General features: G+C 29.9%; 2 protein-coding genes across 5 annotated transcripts; one reads left to right on the top strand and one right to left on the bottom strand.

The window, feature by feature from the left end:
- The first annotated feature begins 1,261 nt into the window (after positions 1-1,261).
- On the top strand, positions 1,262-16,644 carry LOC120179442 (transcription factor bHLH123-like). Of its 3 annotated transcripts, XM_039185036.1 has the most exons (8): positions 1,262-1,272; positions 14,806-15,080; positions 15,161-15,713; positions 15,824-15,934; positions 16,020-16,085; positions 16,177-16,242; positions 16,341-16,394; positions 16,474-16,644. In XM_039185036.1, exons 2-8 carry the CDS (start codon positions 14,836-14,838, stop codon positions 16,630-16,632), a joined length of 1,254 nt encoding a protein of 417 aa, XP_039040967.1. In that variant the 5' UTR covers positions 1,262-1,272; positions 14,806-14,835; the 3' UTR covers positions 16,633-16,644. The 3 variants fall into 3 exon arrangements, with proteins under 3 accessions (XP_039040967.1, XP_039040968.1, XP_039040966.1); XM_039185037.1 differs by lacking the exon at positions 1,262-1,272 and having other exon boundaries at positions 14,740-15,080; positions 15,827-15,934; XM_039185035.1 differs by lacking the exon at positions 1,262-1,272 and having other exon boundaries at positions 14,740-15,080.
- On the bottom strand, positions 9,689-23,936 carry LOC120179443 (probable NAD(P)H dehydrogenase (quinone) FQR1-like 1). 2 transcript variants are annotated; one of them, XM_039185039.1, is made up of 5 exons: positions 23,914-23,936; positions 22,087-22,180; positions 21,349-21,611; positions 20,999-21,275; positions 9,689-9,708 (listed from the first exon to the last, which is right to left on the bottom strand). In XM_039185039.1, the coding sequence occupies exons 1-4, from the start codon at positions 23,934-23,936 to the stop codon at positions 21,044-21,046; spliced, it is 612 nt and encodes a 203-aa protein (XP_039040970.1). In that variant the 3' UTR covers positions 9,689-9,708; positions 20,999-21,043. The 2 variants fall into 2 exon arrangements, with proteins under 2 accessions (XP_039040970.1, XP_039040969.1); XM_039185038.1 differs by lacking the exon at positions 9,689-9,708 and having other exon boundaries at positions 20,843-21,275.
- Positions 23,937-24,151: the final 215 nt, after the last annotated feature.

Genomic DNA, 24,151 nt, shown 5'->3' with positions numbered 1-24,151 from the left:
TTATAAAAGGGAATGAAACATGAAGAATTTAAGTTGATATAGTGAATTTTCGTGCATGAACAGTGATTTTCTGGGCTTGAACGAAAATTCCAGATTGTGCAGGGGAACATATTCCCCCTAAGTATTAACATCAAGCTTAAGGTTTAGGCTTATGATAATTGTTTTGAAATGTTATGTTTATGTAGAAATTGAGCCTAAACAAGTTTCGGAACAATCAAAGAATTAGGATTGAATCAAAGCAAGGCTAAGGTGAGTGCAATTTAATGGTACTTATGCTATCGAAAAACATTGGTTTGCGATGAGCCAGTGACGGAGTTACTATGGTAAGAAGTGACTCCTAAAATGTTATATGATTGATATGATTCTTATGAGTGCATTTTAGTTTACAGGGTATCGGTTCCCTGTAGCAGGGGAATCGTTCCCCTTTGAAAATCTGGAAATTTTAACATTCGGGGTACTGTAGCAGGTATTGTTCATTACTATTCACGGTACTGTTCATATCATATTTTACTGTTTATAAATACGTTTTTGACTCAAAATTTTATACCAAACACAATTGAACAATATATGATCGTATTTTCTTAATATAAGTTCAAATGTCTTGATATTTTGTAAGAAAAAGGTTTTGAAAAGTCAATGTGACATCTCGGACTCGTATTCGGGTCGGATACAAGTTGGGGTGTTACAGTTTTTCTTAGTTCTAGCAGACACAATAGAATGTAAGAATTTAGAACACTGATATCCCTCTTGCAACCACTAAATCTTTGCTTTCTGTTTGTAAAAAAAAAGAACTTCAGCCTCCTCAAGGTTTTTTAACTCATGTTGCAAAACAGATACCCTATCCATACTAGCACCATCACCTAAAACTAAAACCTGCTAATGTAACATCTCAAGATCATCTCTCTTTCATAACTTTAGTAGAGACATCACCAAACTGTGAATGTTTAGCTCTTTTAAACAACCCTTTAGCCTCTTAAGCTTATGGAATAAAACATGCATAGAGATCCCCTGAACAGAGAACTACCAAAATCTACTCAAAACCTCTAGGAACTCAGGGTGGAGAACCCATAAATTAAAAAAACTTGAATGGCTTTGGGCGATTTGCAGGGGCTTCCTTTGAAAGCCACACAATAACATGCAATGGTATGACACACCATAAGAAATAATTTAACAAATGAGTTAAAAAATGAACTACATCAACTTGAATTAATCAACACCATGTCCAACTTCATGGCTAAAAACATACATTGCTGCTTATTACACCAAGTATAAGTAGGACCAAAAAAGGATGATCAGATAAACCCAAATCCCTAACAATCTCATGAAATTCCTTCATGTCAGGGGTAACATAAGGACCCAATACCTCACAATCAGAACTCTCACTAGAGTCAATAAGGATGTTAAAATCCCATTAATAATCCAAGGGAAGAACCAATCACGTTGTAATATCACAAAATCGAGCTAGTGACTAAAATGGAAATTTTGAAACTTTGAGGTCAGATTTTGAAAGATTTAAAAGTTCAGAGACTAAATTAGAATATTTAGTGGATGATTGTTTAGTAAATATTAAATGACGTAAGGGGTAAAATTGGTTTTTCTAAGGAAGGATTTTATTTCTCCCTTTATATAGGAGAGTAACACGTGGAAATGGTGAAAAAGGAAAGCAAAGTCTGGAACTTGGGTTGAGTTCTTCCTCTTCTCTTCCCGTGGCTCCATTGGTAAGGTAAGTTAGTCTCAAGTTGGTTAATTCTTTCGTTTTAAAGTTGGTTTTAATTCTTGGAGTGATAGGAAAGCTTAATGAAAGCTTAAGAGTGCTTAAAACTCAAAAATGATTAAGTTATGTAAGATTGAAGGTAAAGAATTTTTAAAGAAATTATTAAGATAGAGTTAATAAATAAGTTTAGAAGTGAAATTTGACTTGTCAAGGATCTAACTAAGAAATTCAGAGTGTTAGAAACGAATTTAGAACATGTTGATTTATGGGCTTGATTATTGAATTCAAGTGTGTATGTAGGATACTGGAGATTAGAATTAATTAAAGTGATATAAGTTGATTTGAATAAGTATAGTTAAGCCTCAAGGATTAAATGAAGGTTTTGGAGGTAAAATTAAGTGAGTTTAGTATGATTTTCAGGCTTAAAAATGAATTTTGGGCAAGGAGTAAAATTCAGGAAGATATTCAAAGGGTACTGATACCTTAAGGAGTGTATCGATACCCTCTTGAAAATAAAATTTTTGAATGTAATTTGTGTAACGATACATATGCAGTGTATTGATACCTCAGTAAGGGATGTACCGATACCCCTATAGAGGTGTCGATACCCTTACAAGAGAAAATTGGGATTTACTCTTTTCTTATAGCTTAAGAAATCAAGGATCGAATCATAGTATTTGGAATATTGATATGTATACATGATTGTGTAGATATCGATCGAGGGTAACGTCCGAAAAAGTCGACAAGAAATAGGCATTGAGATAAGATATGAAAGCGGTAGTGACTAGTGAGGCCAGATGAGTGCATCTTATTTTAATATGGGGTTATATGGAAATTAGACTTGCGATAAGTCTATTTCCTATAATTATAGTGCATGAAGTCAATAAATATAAGCATGTGAATGATATGAATTGTATGTATGCATGATTATATGTGTTGAGATGTTCTTGTATGTGTTATATGATTTATGTAAATATACGATTATGTGATAATATGAGAATATAATATAAGATATGTAATTATATGATCATAAGATATAAGTCATGTGACAAGATACATGTGATACATGAAAATGAGATATATGAGAAAAGGTATATGTGATGATTTAAATAACTATATGAGAATGTTATATGAGCAGGTAAAATAAGTTATAAGATCGCAAAACATGTAACATAGTAATGACTTATATGATAACAACAGAAAGAATATAAGCTATGTGATTATGAACAAGTGGATATATGCTTAGATGAAGATATAAATTACATGAGTTAAGTTTAAGGGAAACTAGTATAATAGACTTATTGTATTAAATGAAAAATGAGATAAGCTAACTAGCATTGATTTATAGGATAATATGAGAATAATATATAAAATAGGAGACATTAGCATAAATAATTATACGAATATGAAGGATAAACTATAAGAGGAGAATAATGTGTTTAAATGAACCTATAATATATGAGTCATATGGTAAAGATCTTTGAAGCTATAGGAAAAGATTATAGAAGCTGTGCGATGAGAAGTATAGGATACATGTATAAGGGATATATGTTTATATGTTAGTAAATATATTAGGGAATTTATGAGAATATAAGAGAATAAAACACAACATATATGATATGATATAAGTTAATGTATGCATATATGATAGCTGACAGGACATATGTGGTCATATATGATAGATGATATGAGATATAAGTATAGGTATATGTTATGATTTATGTGAATACATGTATGTGTGATAAATCATATGAAAATAAACGATGTGTAATACTAAATTATGTGATTATAAGAGATAAGATATATGACAAATGATATGTGAAAGTGATATGTGTGATTACATGTCTATATGAGTACAAGAAAATGCGACATAATATATATAAGTGTAATAATGGAATATGAGACTCAATGAGAATTTTACATGATATATGCGATATAAAGTTATGAGATTATGTGACTATGTGATATGTGAAATGATATAAGTAAAAAAGACCATGTTATGTGATAAGAGAGTTAGGGATATAGTTGGCATGCCAAGTGTCGAGGGATACATAGGTCATTCTGGACATATTCATAGGTCCTTCGGGACATACATGAGGTCCTTCGGGATAACTTTCATATGCCACTAAGTGGGACTTTATATGAGCTGTGGTGACATCATATGTACACAACCTCTATGTACTCACATATCTTTAGTTATCAGATGTGTACATGGGCCAATAAAGAAATAATAATAAATGCACTGTATGTGATGTATAGTGGGACTTATATGAGCTGTGGTGACATCATATGTACACAACCTCTATGTACTCACATATCTTTAGTTATCAGATGTGTACATGGGCCAATAAAGAAATAATAATAAATGCACTGTATGTGATGTATATGTTTTGTGATATGAAATATATTACATGAATAATATGATGTTGTTTGTATTATTTGGTTAAATGAATCATATGATAGTTAAGAATGTTAGGTAAAAGAATACATGACTAAAAGATATGAATGAAGGTAATAATGATAATAATGACAAAATATGTAGAAATATGCAATTGACTATATGAAATGTTATATTATTTTGTGTGATATCATTGAATGAAATTTTCATGCATTGTTAACTAGTTAGAGTTTCATCTATGTTTTATTATGCCTCATTAAGTCATCGAATTATCGTGTGGGTGTTTCACACGTAGGTTCTAGAAAGCGAGAAGAGGAGCTAAGAGGAGCAAGACAGGTTAGCATCTCCCTTACAAATCAGAAAATCAAATAGATGATTTAGATGTATTTTGTTATTTTAAATATAGTTGGCATGTACTAATTGATTGAATTGAATATGCTCTGATATGTTTTGTAAATCAATTGATTTAATTAATGTAAAATATTCATTTTCTTGAAATGGGAATTTAAATTTTAATCAGTTTGTAAAGGAAAATGATTTGAAAAGTCAATGTGACACGCACCTATAGTTTGCACAATAATTTGAGTCAACAAACTTCTTTATGAAAATATCCAAAAACCTGTCATCCGTAACCCTAGTTTCCAACAAGAAAATAACATCAACATTGTTCTTATTATCCCGTTGAACCACTCTCTCTTGTTTACAAGGATTATTTAATCCCCTTACATTACAAAAAAGCTAACTATCATGTAGAAAGAGAACAAAAACCACCTCCACTTGAACCAACAAAATTGTCAAAAATAACACCTTTAGGCTTATCCAACTGATCCTTCTTTTGATTTAGTTTAGATTTAATTCAAATCTATGGTAAGTAGGGTATTAGGTCAAACTAATATTAGTTTGATTAATTTTCGGAACGAATCAATATCATATCAACCAATTTTTTGTTGGGTCAATATTGAAACAGACAATTTTTGGATCAGATCGATTATTTTTTGATTTGACTTAATCTTTGGATCTTCGAGTTTATTCAAGTTGAGTTGCGTATGAGTCCAATCGAGTTAAAAGTGGATAATATAAATGGTGTTGGTTCTAATAATATAATAAATATCGATCCATTAAACTAATACCAAATGTGGGTTAATTATTCGTATTATACAAAAGGATAATAAATCATTTACCATTTGATAAAAAATAGGTAAAAATAAAAATAAATTATCTATTCACTTTGTTTACTGTTCAAGTTACTTTCAGTTTGGGTCAAATTGTTTTCAGTTCAAGTTGTTTTCAGTTCGAGTTACTTTCAGTTTGGGTCAGATTGATTACTGTTCATATCAGTTCAATTAAAATTCAAGTCGACTTGGTTGTCTGGGGTTTTAGATCAAGTTTTAACCATTATGTTTGGGACCATATCATATCTCAAATTAAGTAAATCGATTTAGGTATTCAGGTTTTGATCAAATTTACCAGATTTATATGTAACTACTTTTTGACATTGCACTATCCGACTGCTGTAAGCAGTCAATCATTGCCATCATCGGTAATCTTTCACGATAAAATTGAAACCAAAACGTTCGCAACTCATTCATATTTATTCTCTTACGATTTGTTTTCTACGAAACCCATTCAAAATTGACGAAAATCCTTTTAAAAGTTCGACATGCTAATACTCTAATATCTTCTTATGATAGTTCGAATAGGCTAACTTTGAGATATATTGTTTATCTTCTCAAAATAATATTTATCGTCGTTCGAACTGTCGAACAAACACCCAAAAAATACCTCAAATCTAGGAAAGTCCACAAACCCCTAAAAATGATAGATTGTTTGTTTTTGCTTAATTTCATTGATTTTGAGTGGGTTTCATGAAAAATAAATCCTAGGAGAAGAAAGAGGAATACAATGTGAATATTTTGGTACCAATCTTGTCGCGATAAAATTGTTATTAGCTTCCGATGACTCCCGGAAAAGTGTAGTGCCAAAAATAAAAATGTCTAAAAGTTGAGTTACAATGATAAACTCATGAAGTTTAGTGTAAAAATGGCATCATTTTAGGCATTAATCGCCATACTAAAATGATGTCATTTTGTCCATGTCATCACATCATTTGAATTTTAACTATCTAATGACATAATTGAAGTTAATAAAACCAAAGTTTAATATTATAATTGGAGAAATTAAAAGTTAAGTGATATAAACGTACACGGCCTAAAATTCAATGATAGTTGGTGAGTTTACCCTAAATAATATGAAAGATAACCTAAAACCTAATTTTTTAACTCTTAATATTTTCTTAAAAAGGCTCGGGTTATAGCTCAAGAGATGGAAAAATTTTAAGGGTAAATTACACAATTAGTACTTAAGCTATCAGTTTTGATTTGATTTAGTACCTTAACTTTTAATTTTTTTCAAAATCATACCTAACATTTAGTTTTCATTTCATTTTAGTACCTGCCATTAAAAACTTAATGTGTTTAGTACCTAACCTATTAGTTTTGGTACGTTTTAACTTAATGTGTTTAGTACCTAACCTATTAGTTTTGGTACGTTTTAATACCTAAACTTTCAATGTTTTCAAAACTTAACGATAAATTTTGAATGGGGTACTGAAATGAAACAAAAACTAAAGGTTTTAAAACGAGTTACTAAAATGAAACAAAAGCTAAACCTTAAGTATGATTTTGAAAAAAAAATTAAAAGTATAAGTACTAAAACGGACAAAAACTGATAGTTAAGATACTAAACGCGTAATTTACCATAATTTTAATGTAAAATGCCCTCTTTACGCAATGTAACAATCGTGCTCATAACATCGTCACATGTTTTAGAATTTCACCAAATTCACAATCATAATAATCACAATGAATTGCATAGCATTCATAACACTCATAATTGTGACTAAACTTATTTATGAGTCATCTATTTGATATGGGTCATATTTAATAAAATAGTTTTGATTATTAGATAATTAAAATTTTTAAATAAAAATTTATTATATAAATGTATAAATATAAAAACAATGTACATTATTTATAATCTAAATTTTTAAACGATAAAAGTAAATCAATCAGCAGAAGTAAAATAAATTAAAATATAAAAAAGTAAATACAGAAGATGGAGAGTCGATCCTTGATTCACCCGTGTGGCCTTCTCCTTCCCTCCTTTTATTTATTTATTTATTATTATTATTATTATTATAATAAAGAAAGAACTTGGTGTCAAATAGTTTTATAGGCAAAATTCTGTAAATTTGTCCAATTATAATATTGAACTTCTCGTAATCTTAAAAATATTTTAAAAAATAATCTTCATCATCAACGCATCAAATAATAATCTATTTATTAATAATTTATTTATAGATCTTATTATAAATGTAAATAATCATTAAACTCAAAGGAAATAACGCTTTTCTCATTTGATGAAAATAATCTATTACTCGCTTTTTTTTTTATTTAATTTAGAAATATAATTTGATATAAGTTATTTTCGTTAATATCTTAAGTAAGCATATTTAACCTTGGGCAGTGGGGTTAAGGAGTCTTAGCCCACCAATTATTTTTCAAGTATTAATTAATATAAAATATATATAAATTTTAAAAAATAAATAAATAAAACGTTACTAGGCCCTTCTCAATAAAAAAATTATATTTATAAAATATTTTAATCCCGCTATGATGAATTCTTAGTTCTGCCTTGTATTTAACCGATCGATCAAGTTGTTCATATTATTATCTCATATTTAGTTAGGCTATAGATTTTAGATCCATTAAGAACACTCCCATTTTTTTTTCTAGAGTTCCTATTTTTTCCCCTTCTAGATAAAATTAGAGCCGTCTCAAATATTTTTAGATTAAGACCCTCAATTATAAAGGTAAAATGTGAGATTATAAAAATTAGGGGATTCATTTATATAAAAAAAAGGTCTCAATTATAAAGATAAGAGTTATAGGTCCTATAAAAAAATGGAAGCTCTAAGTAACTGCTCAGGATACTCCTCCTCTTAGTCGATCCTAAATAAAAATATGATTAGATTTAAAAATTGTTAAAAAATGGTTAATATTCTGAAACATTCTCATTTGAGGTAAGAATTTAAGGAAAATTTAGGAAAAGGAAATGTGAAAGCAACGGAAGGAAACCAAGATTGAGATATGGAATTTGTGTCACAATGGAAAACATGAGACGATTTAATGGGTGACATAAATTCAGTATCTGAAAATGACATGTGCTGCCTCCAAAATACAGTAGGCGCAATTTACGCTTAAGTTTTGTCTCAATAACTGCATGTTACTGCAATAATTACATTTTCCGGTAGATCTTGAAACTTGGGAGAGATTATAGCGATTATAAAATAGTATATATTTTAATTAGTTTTAATTGTTTGATAATAAACGTTTAATCACTTTTATAATTGTTGGTGTTTGAATTCGTGACTTCTAAAACAATAATGATTCTTTAACCACTAAGATAATTTAATTTGTGTTCGTTCACCGTATATTTGTATGTGTACATACATGTATATGTGTATATTAGTTTTTAGATTTTATCTAGTTTATGTATAGAGACATAGTCATTATTGAATTATAAGTGAGTATTGAAATAAATAAGTTTTTAAAATGTAATAAAACCATAAAAATTAAGATCGTTATAATATAATTTTATTAATTTAAAAATTTAAAAATCTTAAAAATAATTCAATCATACAATTTTAAATTAAAAATTTTGAAAAATAATTAAATTATAAAAAAGTTAAAAGATGTTTGACTTTAATTTCAATGATTTCAAAAACTATTAATGATTTAAAATATAATTAAATCATGAAAGTTGGGTCATTGGTTATGTTTATGTGTTACGATAATTGCTTATTATAACTTACTAGTGTATCATATTATAACCCTTCTCAAATATTGAAAAATGATTTTACCAATAAGGATTAGTTGAAATGATATGGTATTATTACATCTTTAAAAGAGAAAATTTAAGTTTAAATCTTACGGATGAAGTATTAACAAAGTAATTAAAATTTTAAATATAAATCATAAAATATAATATAAAAATAAATTTTATTTATGATATTAAGGTTGACATGATTAATCATTTGCTATTGTGTTCTTTTAATAATCGTGAGGCTTGATGAAGATTAGTTTGATTCTCTCAAAAATTACTGAGAATCTTTTTGTATATTAGGACACTTTAAACTACATTCTATTTAGTATTTACAATGACACAAAATGTTATAATTTCTAATTGACATTAATAATTTTTTCATTGAAAAGTTAATAATTTTTGTACTTTGCTTCACACAAAAAATATTTTTTTTTTGAAAAAATGGTTAAAGATGAATCTATTTTCACAAAAAATAATTTTTATTCCTTTAATATTTGGGGTTGAATAAAAGAAGGATAAATTACAAATTCATCACTGAACTTTACTCTCTCTCCTATTTTGCTCACCGAACTTTAAAAGTTTTCAATTTCCTCACTGAACTTAATACATTGGGTTTTTTGGTCACTGAAATTTACTATCTCTCCTATTTTGGTCACTCTGTCGTTAAATAGCTAACGGTGTCAAAAGCGTCGTTGTTAAAAAAAATAAAATTTTCACCAAAACGACGTCCTTTTGCATTTATATAACAATCTATTTTAGTGTCATTAACTATTTAACGACCGAGTGACAAAAATCCAAGGTATTAAGCTCAGTAAGAAAATTGAAAAAATTTAAAGTACAGTGAGAAAATTGAAAAAATTTAAAGTATAGTGAGAAAATTGAAAAAAATTAAAGTGCAGTGAGTAAAATAGTAGAAAGTGTAGATTTCAATTACTAAATTTGTAATTTACCCATAAGAGGTAAAGGAGAAGAAAATAATAGAATTGATGAGTACGTGAAATGTACACAAGGCAAGAGATGAAGGTGGGGGCAAATGATTAGGAAGGAGAAGGGAAGAATAAAAATGGTCATTTTCGGGGATATGACTCTGAGAGAGTGTCCTTTTGTCCACGCACGCGCGCACGCCGCGTGGACCCTACTCGTTGACATAAAGTATTTCAAAGGTCATATGAAGGAATACATGACGTACGCTTTCGTAAATTAATATTAATATTATGTTTAAGGAAGACTTATCAGGATGGGTTGAGGGGATAAGTGAAGCAACCATCCCTTAAAATCTTAAAAATATTATATATTTTAGATTTTTATTTATAATTTATTAAAAATAGGTTAATATTCATATTAAATTTTTATAAATTCGAATTTATCTTTTTAAAATTTTAAAAGTATAAGTTTACATCCTTTAATATAAAATTCTATGTCAACAATAATTAATTGGTCTAGTAGGATGAGATACTGAATTTCTTAAATAAATTTAAATATTCAAATCATGATATTTGCGAATAGAGCAAACTTGATTGAGAAGGTCACCCTCATTTCTATAATATCTAATTTAAATTAATCAATCAGTAAATCAGATATCATTAATTAATTCAAAAAAAAAATATACTTCCGTCGCATACCACAATTACTCTTCTTTTCTCGAGTCTTCCTTTTGTCTTTCCTTCCCTCCTGCCATCTCTCAATCACCATTTTTCTCTATTTTCACATTTTACTGTTTTTTCTCTAAATATTTTATTAATAATATTTGGCATTAAATAAGTGTTACAAATATAATTACAACCAATACGATTAGAATAATGTATTTTATACGATAAAATCAGGACCTAAAGTCTTCGACCTTGCACAAAATATCTTCGTTGACATGTACCGACAAAATTATCAGTCGATGGGATAATAACACAAGCCACGTGGCTAACACTGAAAGTATTCTCAACAACTTTGCAATGAAAGTTCAAAAACCTTTATAGTTATTGGTATTCGAATCTGTGACATCTAGAAATAACCATTTAACATAATGTAATTATATTATAATTTTTTACGGGTTAGGATCTATTTGCATAATATAAAACTTTTAGTTTTACACAAATTTAGAACTATTGAATGAGTGAAAATATATAATTAAGATTGATTCATTGTTTTTTTCTGAGTGAATATCTTCTCATTTCTCACAGTTAATGTTAATCATATATTTTCTCTCATCCAAAAGTCCTAAACCATATAAAATTATAAGATTTTTACGTTGTGTAACATGATACTACCCAATTTTTTATATCATGCTTGATAGTACAAAATGTAATTTATAGTTGCATAAAGCTATATTTTAAAATAATATTATAAATCAATTCCCACACCTCTCTCTAAGAATTGAATAGTGCAATTAGGACCTTCAATTACATATAATTTAACATAATCCATAAATTATAATGATCGTCTAAATACACTCTAATTATGTAACTACACCAAAATTCAATCATAAAACAACTTTTGAAACATACCCTTATAACCTTGAAGTTAGTATAAACCCTCGTATCTTTATAATATCCTTAATAGCAATAAGAGTAAGAGTAAGGTAATTAAACTTTAAATTAAAATATATTATATGTTCAAATATATTTAAATACTCGATAATTAAACTTATTTCAGTTAATATTTAATTTAGGGAAGGTTGTTGCACTTGTTGAGATTGAGTGTACAATCTCAAGACATTGATCGATTTGGCTTAAGGATAATAACCGGGGGTTTAATTTTCATTTTTTTTGAATTATAAACAAGACAATAACAACAACAAAACCCTATTCTCATATGCAATGGGGTAAGAGGGAGGTAGGGTAGTAGGCTACCCCCAACGCCAGGTTGAGAGCAGCTTCCGTGGAAGACCTCTAACAGTCAAAAAATTTAAAATAAAGATAAAATGCAATGCATGTATAAATAAATAAATAAATAAATAAATACATAGTTGAACAGTCTTCATATGCAGTCTACATATGTACGTCTGTAATGGGAAGTAATCCCTACGAGGAGAGAAGAGAAACTCAACAATAATGGGTGTTAGACAATGATAGTGAAAAATACATACTATATTTAGTGATTTGATTGGTCTGTTTGTGCCTATGTTGTTGTAATGTAGCCAATATCTTAGGTTGTCTTAGGTTTGAAGAATTTGAATGTAATATATATATATATATATATAATATATATATATATATAATATATATATATATGTGTGGTACTATGACCATTAGTTCATATATATGTGGTACTATGACCATTAGTTCATATATATGTGGTACTATGACCATTAGTTCAAATGTAGCTACAAACATAATGGTGCCAACTTTGATGAGATTGAAATAAATATCAAGGCATCAAATTAGATCTTAGCCCAATTAAATTTAAATCATGAGTTATGATAATTTCATTGCAACTGTTTTTCCTTATAAATTTTAAAGGGTAAAGTACACAAATGGTCACAGACTATAGAGTATTACTTTATTAAGTCACTCGACTAATAAAAGTTACAAAATGATCCTCCAACTATATAATGTTGCTTTATTAAGTCTGTCAGCTATTAAAAGTTACAAAATGATAACTCGACTATTCAATATGTTCCAAACTTGTCAGTTGTCATTTTCCGTTAAAAATTGGTGATTGTCTAAGTTGAATATTAACATGACGACTAAGATATGATAGTCGTTTGAGATTCTAGGATCAAATTTTATCACATCACAGTCGATAAGTTAACGTTCATCTCAGAATACCATCATTTTTTTAACGAAAAGAGCGAGTTTGGAACATAATAGATAGTCAGATGATTATTTTGTAACTTTTAATAGTCGAGAGACTCAACAAAGCAACACTCTATAATCGAAGCACCGTAACTTTTAATAGTAGAGAGACGTAATAAAGTAGTACCCTATATTTGGAGGATCATTTGTGTACTTTACCCAATTTTAAATTATTTATTAATTTTAAAATCTTTAATTTATTTATAGTGGATATTATATAATTAAGTCATATTAAATTTATCACTTTTAAATTTAGGATAAAACCAAAAATTTTGCATAAAAATAAATTTATAAAATTTTAAAGCATCACAGTTTAAAAAATGTTTTCAAAAGATTAAAATCAAATAAATAACTTTCAGAAAAAGGAAAAATGTATTTTTCTCTTTCAATAAAATTAAAAATAAAATGTTTTTCAAAAGATTAAAATCAAATAAATAACTTTCAGAAAAAGGAAAATATATTTTTCTCTTTTAATAAAATAAAAAAGTTTAAAGTATATTATTAATGTTTAAAATCGATTAATTTCTTTCCCATTAAATTCAGGGTAATGCATCTATTTTTTTTTTCATTTCACATTTTACGGAGAAGTATGATACATTTAACCCACATCGAAATTAAAAGGGAATTTTAGAGCTTATAAACGACCACATTGTACATTCTATCAAACATTTGTCGAGAAGATGGTAATAATTATATGACAATTAGTATTAGAGTATATTTGATTGTTTGATTTCACTTTGAGCAACCTAACGAGTAAGGTAAATATGATAGTGATATGTGATAAAGATATAACGAGATCATGATAGTGATATGTGACGAAGATATAACGAAATTGAATGAAATAAATATTATATCTAATTATAAAAGTACATTTATCTGACAATAGTAAATTTATAATTAAACAGGTTATATGTCTTATTACATGTTATTTGAAAAAACGATCATGATCAACATCAATAATGCTTTTATGTAGTTAGTCACATTTTAAAACATATTTAAAGAAATTAATTTAATAGATTTTACTATCACATAAAATCTTCTTTCATCTTTAATTATTGTTTCATTTTCAATATATAGACTAAATGCTCAAATAAAAATATAACCTTTTACGGATTCTACATATAAGAGTTTAGAATTCAAAAAATAAAAAAAACTAAGACAAGGACGAAGCGAGGATTCTTGTTTAAGGGGGAAAATATAATTAACAATAAAATTAGGAGGGACAAAATCAAAATAAATCAAAACTTAAAAGTTTAAATATGTATTTATCCTTATATAATTTTTAATAATAAAAAATTGGTGGGGGCAGTGGCCCCTGGAACTATACATAGTTCCGTCAATGGTTTATTAGATAGTTAATATGTTGTAAAATTAAATATAAGATGTAATTAGAATGTTTGATAAATATAAATTTAACAGATAATATAATTTTAAAAAATAAAACAAAATCTATTAAATTCATTCTGCAATACGTGATAAGTATGTCCTAACTATTTTTATTTTATATATTTTTTCATAAAAATTCTATAAAGTAATTTCCTTTTGAATTATCAGACACACTCAAAAATCAAATCTTTGCATGAACTAATTGATCAAAGCAAGACCCTACAAATACACCTTTCCCCAGGTAATAGATACAAAAATATACTCATCAATCAAATTATTAAAATACTCAAAAAATCAAAATTTCACCATATAAAAAGACTGTAAAACATATTCCATACATTATTTTAAAAAATAATTTAAACTTTAACAGAAAGTTAAAAAGCATCCAAAATATTAAAATCCAAAACAGAAAAAAAAAATCAATTTCAAAATGACCTTTCCCCTTGTCTTATCATCCCCAGAATGTCAACCACAATATCCTGGTTACTTTGTTCCTCTATAGTACTACCAATTAACCTGTTTTTAATCCTTTGGCTGCTTCGTGTCTATCTACACCTATATATATTGTTTTCCATCATTTTATTCAACCATAAAACTACCCCAAGGAGAATCTCAGACACAACAGCAACTACAAGGAAGAAGCAGCTGAGTTGTTGTTTTTAGCCATGGCAGATGAGTTTAACACGGGAACAAACTGGTGGGATTCATCTAGAACTGCTGGTTCTTCATCTTCATCCTCTGGGCTTAATAATAGCTTCGGTTGGGCGGCTGAGATGGCTGATATCAAAACAGCATCTTCATCGGGTAGTTCGGTTGTTTTCCAGGACAATCAGAAGCTTCAAGCTATGGATTTGCAAATGATGGGTTTGGGACTTTCTTCTCAAGCCATGGATTGGAATCAAGCTTTGCTGTAAGTGTAGTTGAAAAAATGTTGATTCTTTGATAACTTTGAAATTGTTTTTTTTAAGGTTTGATCTTTTGTTGGAACAGGCGTGGGGAGAAGAGTGAGACTAGTTTCAGGTCTATGCTTCAAGATCATAGCTTGAGTACATCAAATGCGAACTATTACCACCATCATCCGCAGCAGCAGCAAATGAATAGAGGGTTTTTACTTGATCAATCTCAGTTCAGTCCCCATGGAAGTTCGAGTGATAGCACCGTGACTTGCCAGGGTTTACCTTCGAGTTTTCCGGTGGATTCGACGGCGGCCTTGTACGGTAGCCCTTCGACGATTCTGCAAGGACTGTTGGGGTCTGAGAATCAACCACAACATCAACAATCTTATCAACATGGAATGAACAGTAATGATCAATTGTTGCCTAATTCATGGTCCAAAGTCCCACAATTCTTGAGAAGCTCACAACCAAAACATCATCATCATCAACAACAACAACAGCAGCAGCTCCATGGACAGTTACATTTCTCAAACAATGCTCCTTTTTGGAACCCATCTGATGCTCCCGTGGCTGATCATGTTAGGCCTGGGCTTTTCCCTTCATTGCAAACCCAATTTCCAACGGGAAATTTCGATGAAAAACCAAAGGTTAAAAAACCAAAAACCCTTTGTTTGAAGAATCTTTTACTACCAAATTTTTCTATATTAGGGTTTGGAATATTGTTGTATGCTGAGATTTTATTTTCTTGACATGTCAGCAGAATATATCAGAAGTTCGGGACTCAAGCACTGTGGTGAAGAAAAGTGGAAACGAACCCACTTCTAAAAGGCCCCGAAATGAAACCCCATCAACTATGCCAGCTTTTAAGGTACCATCAGTTCGATAAAACTTTTCACAACAGGATTTGTTTTTCCTTTGTTTTCAAATTCAACAGCTTTGATTGAAAATCACAGGTGAGAAAAGAGACGATGGGGGACAGAATCACTGCACTCCAACAATTGGTTTCACCTTTCGGAAAAGTGAGTTTTCTGATCATCTTTTTTGTTTTTTTTTTAAATATTTTGGCTTTACTTTCTTAAAATCAATAATTTTGATTATTGTTCTATGTAGACTGATACAGCATCAGTGCTCTCTGAAGCCATTGAATACATAAAATTCCTCCATGAACAAGTCAGTGCAAGTTCCCATCAACACCTGCTATTTCATTTCATACAAAACATAAAACATGAACTGTTTTCTGACAAGAGTTTTTGTTTTGTTTTGTTTTACATCAGGTTCTACGTACCCCATACATGAAAAACAACGATGCTGCCATACAACATCAGCAGGTACTAACACAACGTTACATATAGATATAGTTCACAGTTTCATAATTGATTAAGCATTTTCCCATTGCATTAATGGCAGAATCCTGAGAAATCCAAGGACCCTGGAGGGCCTAAACAATATCTAAGAAGTCGAGGACTATGCCTTGTGCCGGTATCGAGCATGTTCCCGTTGACACACGACTCGCCGTTCTATTTCTGGACACCGACAAGAGGAAGAGAAAAAGGATCTGATAGATAGATATGTACATATATATATATATATATATATATATATATATATATATATATATATATATATATATATATGGAACAGATTCTCTGCAACTGTTGTTGTATGTTCTTATCAGGAAATCAAAACCCTAGCCAAGTTGTTTTCTGTGGAATGAATGAAAGAAAGTCCACACTGAAAGGTGAAGTCCCAAAAGGGAAAAAATTGAAGGACTCTTCAAAGAAGAGGGGGACCAACAACGGGCAAAATGAAGCAAGGATTTGGGCACTGTTGGGGGGACCATATAAGATATATTAATTTGTTTTTTAATAGTTGAAGAATAATTATTATGAGATCAGAGGTTGTTTCATTGGATTAGGAATATTAATTCAGAATTAACAGGAAAAAATAGTTTCAACATTAATTTAGAAAGGGTTTTTATTTTTGTTTGGTGTTACCCACAACACTGTGAATAAAGGTTCCACTACTAGCTTTAATTTAAGAAGAAATGTATGTACAAGTCTATCAGTCATGCTTTTGTGCTTTTTGAGTGGTCACATTGAAGAGCTTCTATTGGAAGGTAAAGAAATGAAACTTTATTTTATATATAAGTTTCTTTTAGTACTTTCAATGGGGACCTTAGGAACAAAATATCCCACATAATAATTAGTATGTCTAAGGTCTTCTTCATTAGAAATACTTTTATAAAGATTATGACTATAACATGACATGAAAATATCATGTATATTTACTATTAGAATTAGAATATTTAATCAAATGCCTTATTATGTGTGTTATTTTGTTATACTTGGATTAATTTATGAAAATGAGGGTGACTTTAACTATACTATTTAGTCTTTTTTTTATATAGTCCGGAGAGATTATAAGATAATATCTATTTATATTTTTTTAGTCATTAATAACGTGCACATCTTATAGACGTTGTTGTTTGAACCCATGACCTTAAAAGAGAACAACATTTCTTTTAATCACACTGTATGTAAAATTTTTAATAACTTAATTATTTTTTGTTAAAAGCACTCTAATTTATTTGAAAATAAATTAAGGGTGAAATTTAGATGTACAAAAGAATAATAATCAAATTGACAAAATATAAACATTAAGAGCTATTGGTGGCAGATGTACACTATATTGAGGGTGAACACATGTTTAAATTTCTTTTGATTAGTTATTTGTTTTATAAATTATACCTACATTAAAATTTTATTTATATCTCTTCCATATACAAAAATGTGTTGTTAATATATTTGTCCATCCTAAAAAATATTTCTAGATTCGCACTAGAAGTTATATATATTTGAAGGGGTGGTTAAGGGGTAATTGTTATCTCAAGAGGTTTTGGGTTTGAGCACGACATCTAAAGGAGTGTTTGAGCATTCATCGTCAAATGATTGAGTCGTTTAAGCATATACTATCTTATAATCACTGTATACTAATAAAAAAATTAAATATAATTAAATCAATAATTTGAACTTAAATTAACTCAACAAAATGAATTTAAAAACTTTGGTTTACCTCATGATTAACAAAACTAATATTAAAAATTTCCAAGAACCCCCCCATCAAAAAAAGGGGGGGTGAAGCTTGACATATATAACAAACTAATCATGAACAATTTTATGAGATTCTACAACCTAATAATCTTCTTTTGTACTCTCTTCAAAGTAAAGAATAAAATGCACTAAGAAAGTTTTTTTTTAAATATTTATGTATATTTAATATGAAAAACCAAATGAATAATATATAGATATATATTTCTTTACTCCTACTCTAGTTGGCTCAACTTTTGCACAAAAAGAACATATCTTATACACTGCTTTGGGATCAGTACTCTTGGATGATCAAATTCACTTTTTCTCTAGACTAACATTCATTTTAGTGAATATAAAATGAAATATGTACCAAAATGAAATAATCTAGCCTTTTATCATTGTTGTTCTTTTATATTCCGGAACGGACACAATATTTTATTTTGAGTGGCGAATTTAAACTTTAAAAATTTTAGGGACAAACTTAAACTTATAAAATTTTAAGGGCGAATTTTTTTTTTAATAAAAAATACATAAAAAAATAATTTTAAAATTTCTACCCCTCTTCGGTCCATCCCTACATGTACTCTTCTTCCATGTGATCCTCAAAATTTCAGACTTACTATTTTTCACCTATATTTGTCATATCTCTTATTTTACAAATACTTTTTAGGTTATATAAACCAACTTAACTAAATTATCAGTTAATTGTATAATGATTTTTAATTGATTTCACTATGTGATATAGAATCATATAAGGTAGGGCATTTAGACATTTCAATTTAAAATGTTTAGAAATAATGAAAGAGGGAGACCCACCATTAAAATTCAATTCCAAGCATTTTACATTTGAGCTGTCCAAAATTTGATCTAATAATATCCTATATTTACAACAATAATTAAGCTATATTTCAAGACTATTTATGCCACCTAAAAGCAGAAATTTTTTAAGTTGAACCCATCATTTTGGATCATATTTGAAATATATTTCATTTGATCATAAAGAGGTAGTAACTTGTCTTCAAAGCTCCCTTAGATATACCTTTATCTGTCATCCATTGGTGAAGTATAATGATATTATCACATTTTTCTAACCCTTTTATATTATCAATTTTTTTTTTGTTAAAAAAGAGTTTTGGGTATTTAGATTATACCCGATACTCATCATTGAATCGATCATAAATATGTTATTAAAAATATGTATTTTTGTAAAATGTATAATCATTTTATTTCCTTTTTTAACCCTTGATGAATTTCCCTCCACTTGTCTTAAAATTACAACGTCTCAATTGATTCCTAAGTGGCCTTATTGTCAAGGTCGTCCCTCCCAGTGAACAAATTAGCCTAGAATAACGGTGTCTTAACTACATTGCACGAAGATATATATATATATAATTCTCTCAAGGATATTCTAGATCGACGTGTCAGTTGAGATGTCTAATTTTATCAAATTATTTATCATTATATTGATTTATAAATAGAATATATATCTTAATATTTAAAATTATGAAAGTGAATTACTTTAGAGATATGTCATCTTTTTATTGTATGTAGTTTTTTAGATTTATGTTGTAAAGATAGTTTTATGAATGATAGGAGAATGTTTTGTGATACATCGGATTTTGACTTATATGCCAAGTTTTGAGATATGTGATATATTGTATTTGTACTCTTTCCGATCTCTACGTTTATACTCGTTTGTGGAATTAAACAAGTCTAGATCACGTTAAATCTACTATCTTATGTATATCTTATTTTATATTTATCCCGTTTTGATTATTTTTTTGCTCCTAGAATTCCTAACAATCATCCCTTGATGTCATATTTTCATCGAATTTGAGCTTGAGTTGGTTCCTTGGATTTTGGGAGTGTGCGCGTCCCATCGTAGTGTTTGGCTCAAGCAAGACTCTGATGGAAAAGTTGGGCAATGCATTGCCATATAAGAGAAGCAAAGAAATTATTTCAAGGAACGCCAAAAGTAACATTAGTGGAGGAGAGATGTTTTTGCTACTAACTGTCAATGGGGCATGTAAAGAAAGAAGCGGTGAAATCCTTTGGCAGTAGGTTGAGCCATAGATCCTTAATAGCTGCGGGATCATGTGAATAGATGATTCAGTTGTCGAGCCACAAAGATGACAGGATGACTCAATTTTTTTAAAAATTAATCACCAATATTTGATCTACTGATCGACTAATTTAAATCAAATTTTAATGAGGTCTACTATGGAGGCATTTGTTGAATATACAAGATGAACTTGTATTCATTAGCCATAAACGGCATCAAAAATAACAAATGTAATGAATACAAGATGGTAAGTTAGAAGCAAACTCTTACGTAGTAGACAACGTCAAAGCATAGCGAACCAGGGCATTTGCTGCCTCAGAACGTCGAACATTTCGAATCGTAATTAATACATAAAATATGCAACACGTATCTTGGAATATACCTAAATAGTAGGCTCCTATCAGTCATCAAGTTCAAACTTTGATAATTCTCTACCAGAAAAAAAATGTTAGGTCGATATAGGTTTTATACACGAAAATGGGTAGACATCTCTATCGATTTGGTCTTACAAAAGCTTCCCAAAATAGGCAACCACTTCTAATATCCTAGAAAGTGGAGAATATAGCAGAACATTGCAGTTTCCTATTGAATGTCCAAAACAAAACAAGGCCATAGTTGCCGACAGTTTATGCATTTTGAGAAACCAGCAATCTTACCATAAATTGAGACCAATGTGAGGTGTGACACACGTACAAGCATATACTAAGACATTACGAATTATTGATTTCTGCATATTTGTCAAATATAGGAAATTTAAATTCCAGAGAAAATAAAAAAATGGAAAGGACAAATTGTGGTGGGAGTGGGCGGTTGTAGTAAATTGAAATCAGGCAGCTGTCTTGAGTTTCTTTGTGATTCCGGCGATGTACTTCCCTTGGTGGAAAGCTTGTGCCAACTCGAGTTCGGATGGCATTCTTGATCCATCACCGGCGTAGGTTCCTGCACCATAAGGGCTTCCACCCTTCACTTGCTCCATCTCGAACATGCCAGCACCGAAGCTGTATCCGATTGGAACGAATATCATCCCGTGGTGAACGAGCTGAGTGATTGCAGTCAACCTGCGATTGATTTGGAAAAGATTTAGGTGCAGGTCAGGTTAGGTTGCTATATGATGTTGATATAAAAACTTACGCTGTAGTCTCTTGTCCGCCACCCTGAGATCCGGTGCTATAGAATATCCCAGCAGGTTTTCCTGCAAGTTGCTGAGTTCTCCATAGACCTACAGTTGCATCCATAAATGCTTTGAATTGGGCAGACATCATTCCGAATCTTGTTGGGAAGCCAAAAATAAAACCATCAGCCTCGGGAAGATCATATGGTGAAATAATTGGTGCTTCACTTTTCGGTGGTGCACTCATCTTTCCAAGAGTCTCTTCTGATAGAGTCTCAGGGGCCTGTACTGAATATATACCAAGATTACTTCATATACATTTCAAATTCTATCAATGTTGTTTAACAAAATAAATCCTGGGAACCTTATCTATATGAATTTGAAACACCAGGACTTTACAAAACTTGGTTCAACAAATGAAAGGTAATGAATCAAATAACGGCGATTCAAAGCAAAAACAAAGCAGTTTTATAGATAAAAAATAGTTCGATGGAGAAAAATATAAGCATTGGAAAAGGATTCTGGGAAACATATATACATTGCAACCGAGTATGAAACAGTGGAAACCAAGTGTTATAGTTAATGACTTGTGACATCTAGTAAATGTACCAGCCTTGAAATTTACAGGAGAATAGGATCATTCAGTTGCATTTTAAACTCTCCTCAACCCTTTCGTATCCTTAAATAAATTAGTCTGGACTACTATAAAGAAAAAAGCAGGTTTTTCAAACAACAGCAGCATGGTGGACATTATTTACCTGCCACAGTGTGGCTTCAACACCTTCAACAGATGCAGCACCTTTCTTTATTTCCTCAGCAAGTTTTTCCACATGTCCATACATGGAATAGTATCTACAACATAAGTGAGAAGATTTGATCAAAAATTATCCCCAAAAGGGAAGATTAGATTAAAAAAAAGGTTCACTATATTAGCAAAAGAATTAAACATAATTGAGGCAAACAGAAAACAAAATGATCCTAAATAAAATAATAACAAAAAAGGAATTTGATCAAACCGAGAAGTAGAATAACTGAATCAAATGTAGGTAATAAAAAGGAAGGAATCAGTTTTCATGAATTATATTACACATTATGTTTGTGATATTTTGACGGGTAACAAAGTCATTTGGGTATCATCATGAAACAGTATGGTCAAAAAGTTTAAACTGAACTTAAGACACCACCAGATCTCTTGGTTCAACGCATTAAAACTGCACATGTTACAAATTGTGAGATCATGATGAACAAGTAACAATCAACCAACAATAAGCACATGTTGAAGTCCGAGTTGAAATCATAGAAACAGCAACATAACAATCAAACAAGAAATCTGTCATAGTTCAGAACTTAGGGTGTCAGCCCATAAACCAACACTTTGAACTATTTTCAGTACAAATGGAACACTAGACCATCAATCACATGCAAATATATGACTCAGAGTGGGAAAGCTAGAAGATCAATTCCTGGATAAATTTGTGGCAGAAGAAAAATATGGAAAAGGGACCTATATAAGGGGCCAAATAAACAGCAAAACTATGAATCGATTACCTTACATCATTATTAATCCACAATAACACATGGCATAGGGCTACAAGGTAATGCTTTCATAAACTAGGTTATCAGAATAAAACTAAAAATATTGAACAAATATAGGGAATAGTTGTGAGTACATGCTTGATTCACGTAAAACTCAATCTTATCAGCAAATAGAAGAAAAGAAAAAGTTTCCTCCCCCTAAAACCGACACCTGCCTCAATATTATTGTTCAACAAATTCAAGTTCCGTATATGCGTCATATGTCTTAGTTATCAAGTCATCTCAGATGTACACAAATCCCTTGATTACTAAGATAGCATAATAATTATCTATAATGGAACACGTAAAATTTCCACAAATAACGATCACTTTAATCATGGTTTAACAAAATGTGAAAAATGATCCAGTTAAGATTTCATGGTTTTCTGACACTAGGCTAGTTTCCTTTTCTACTCTCTAATCAGTGTTCCCCATTTTACTAACGTGTCAATCCGAACAGACATAATCAGTTTGAAAGCTAAACTGTAATCTACGAATTAACCTTTTTGATCATGCCTCATAAAGTAGCTCAATTTCAGTACCACGAAAATTAGATGGAAGAGAATCTCAAATTACTGCAAGAGTAACTTTTGAGGTTATTTTTAAACAGACTAACTAATAAAATCAACCGCCAGAAAAAAAACAAAAACAATTGATACTGCATTTCTCTGGTAGCCGATCGAAATTAATTTCTAACTCAACAATTGAAATTCGTATTTTTTTCAGATCCAGAAATTCCAATTATACGAAGGAACTCATTTCTACTCTAAATATTGGAAGATTAATGAACTCCAAACTTTCTGCTAAATTATACAGAAGAAAAACCGAGTTCAGCAGAGTCAAATCAAAGCAGATAAACTAATTTCAAAATTAAATCAAATGAAAGCTAAAACTGAAAAATAATCACGAATCTCAAAACTCAGTAAAATTCAGTCAAGCATCGCAATCAACAGCATTTCACACAAAAAATAAAATAAAAAAAGGATGGAAAATAGAATTATAACACATACACAATATACACTTTGGTTGCCATAGATGAACTCCTCGGAAAATCACGATCGAATTGTTCTCTTTTGCTTTTAATTTTTTTTTTGATTATCTGGAAACAATTTGTTGACGAATGCGGGAAACTGGGAATGACGGAGAGCTCAATTTATAGTTGCCGATAAAAAAAAAAAATTAGCTGATCCTATTCTCAATTTATAGTTGTCCGGAATTATGAATTGCTCACCGTAGGACTCGATCCCA

The sequence above is a fragment of the Hibiscus syriacus genome, unplaced genomic scaffold (genome assembly GCF_006381635.1).
Source record: "Hibiscus syriacus cultivar Baekdansim isolate YM2019G1 unplaced genomic scaffold, ASM638163v2 tig00112416_pilon, whole genome shotgun sequence".
Classification (NCBI taxonomy): Eukaryota; Viridiplantae; Streptophyta; class Magnoliopsida; order Malvales; family Malvaceae; genus Hibiscus; species Hibiscus syriacus.
Note: the sequence above shows the minus strand (reverse complement) of the source record. Positions and strands in the feature narration are given on the sequence as shown.

Bases quoted from the DNA above. Each gene is read 5' to 3' on its own strand.
- LOC120179442 (XM_039185036.1), top strand. From the start codon at position 14,836: ATGGCAGATGAGTTTAACACGGGAACAAACTGGTGGGATTCATCTAGA. The intron at 15,081-15,160 runs GTAAGTGTAGTT...TTGTTGGAACAG, and splicing joins GATTGGAATCAAGCTTTGCT to GCGTGGGGAGAAGAGTGAGA. The intron at 16,086-16,176 runs GTGAGTTTTCTG...TGTTCTATGTAG, and splicing joins TGGTTTCACCTTTCGGAAAA to ACTGATACAGCATCAGTGCT.
- LOC120179443 (XM_039185039.1), bottom strand. From the start codon at position 23,936: ATGGCAACCAAAGTGTATATTGT. The intron at 22,181-23,913 runs GTATGTGTTATA...CTTATGTTGTAG, and splicing joins GCAACCAAAGTGTATATTGT to ATACTATTCCATGTATGGAC. The intron at 21,276-21,348 runs GTAAGTTTTTAT...AATCAATCGCAG, and splicing joins GGCGGACAAGAGACTACAGC to GTTGACTGCAATCACTCAGC.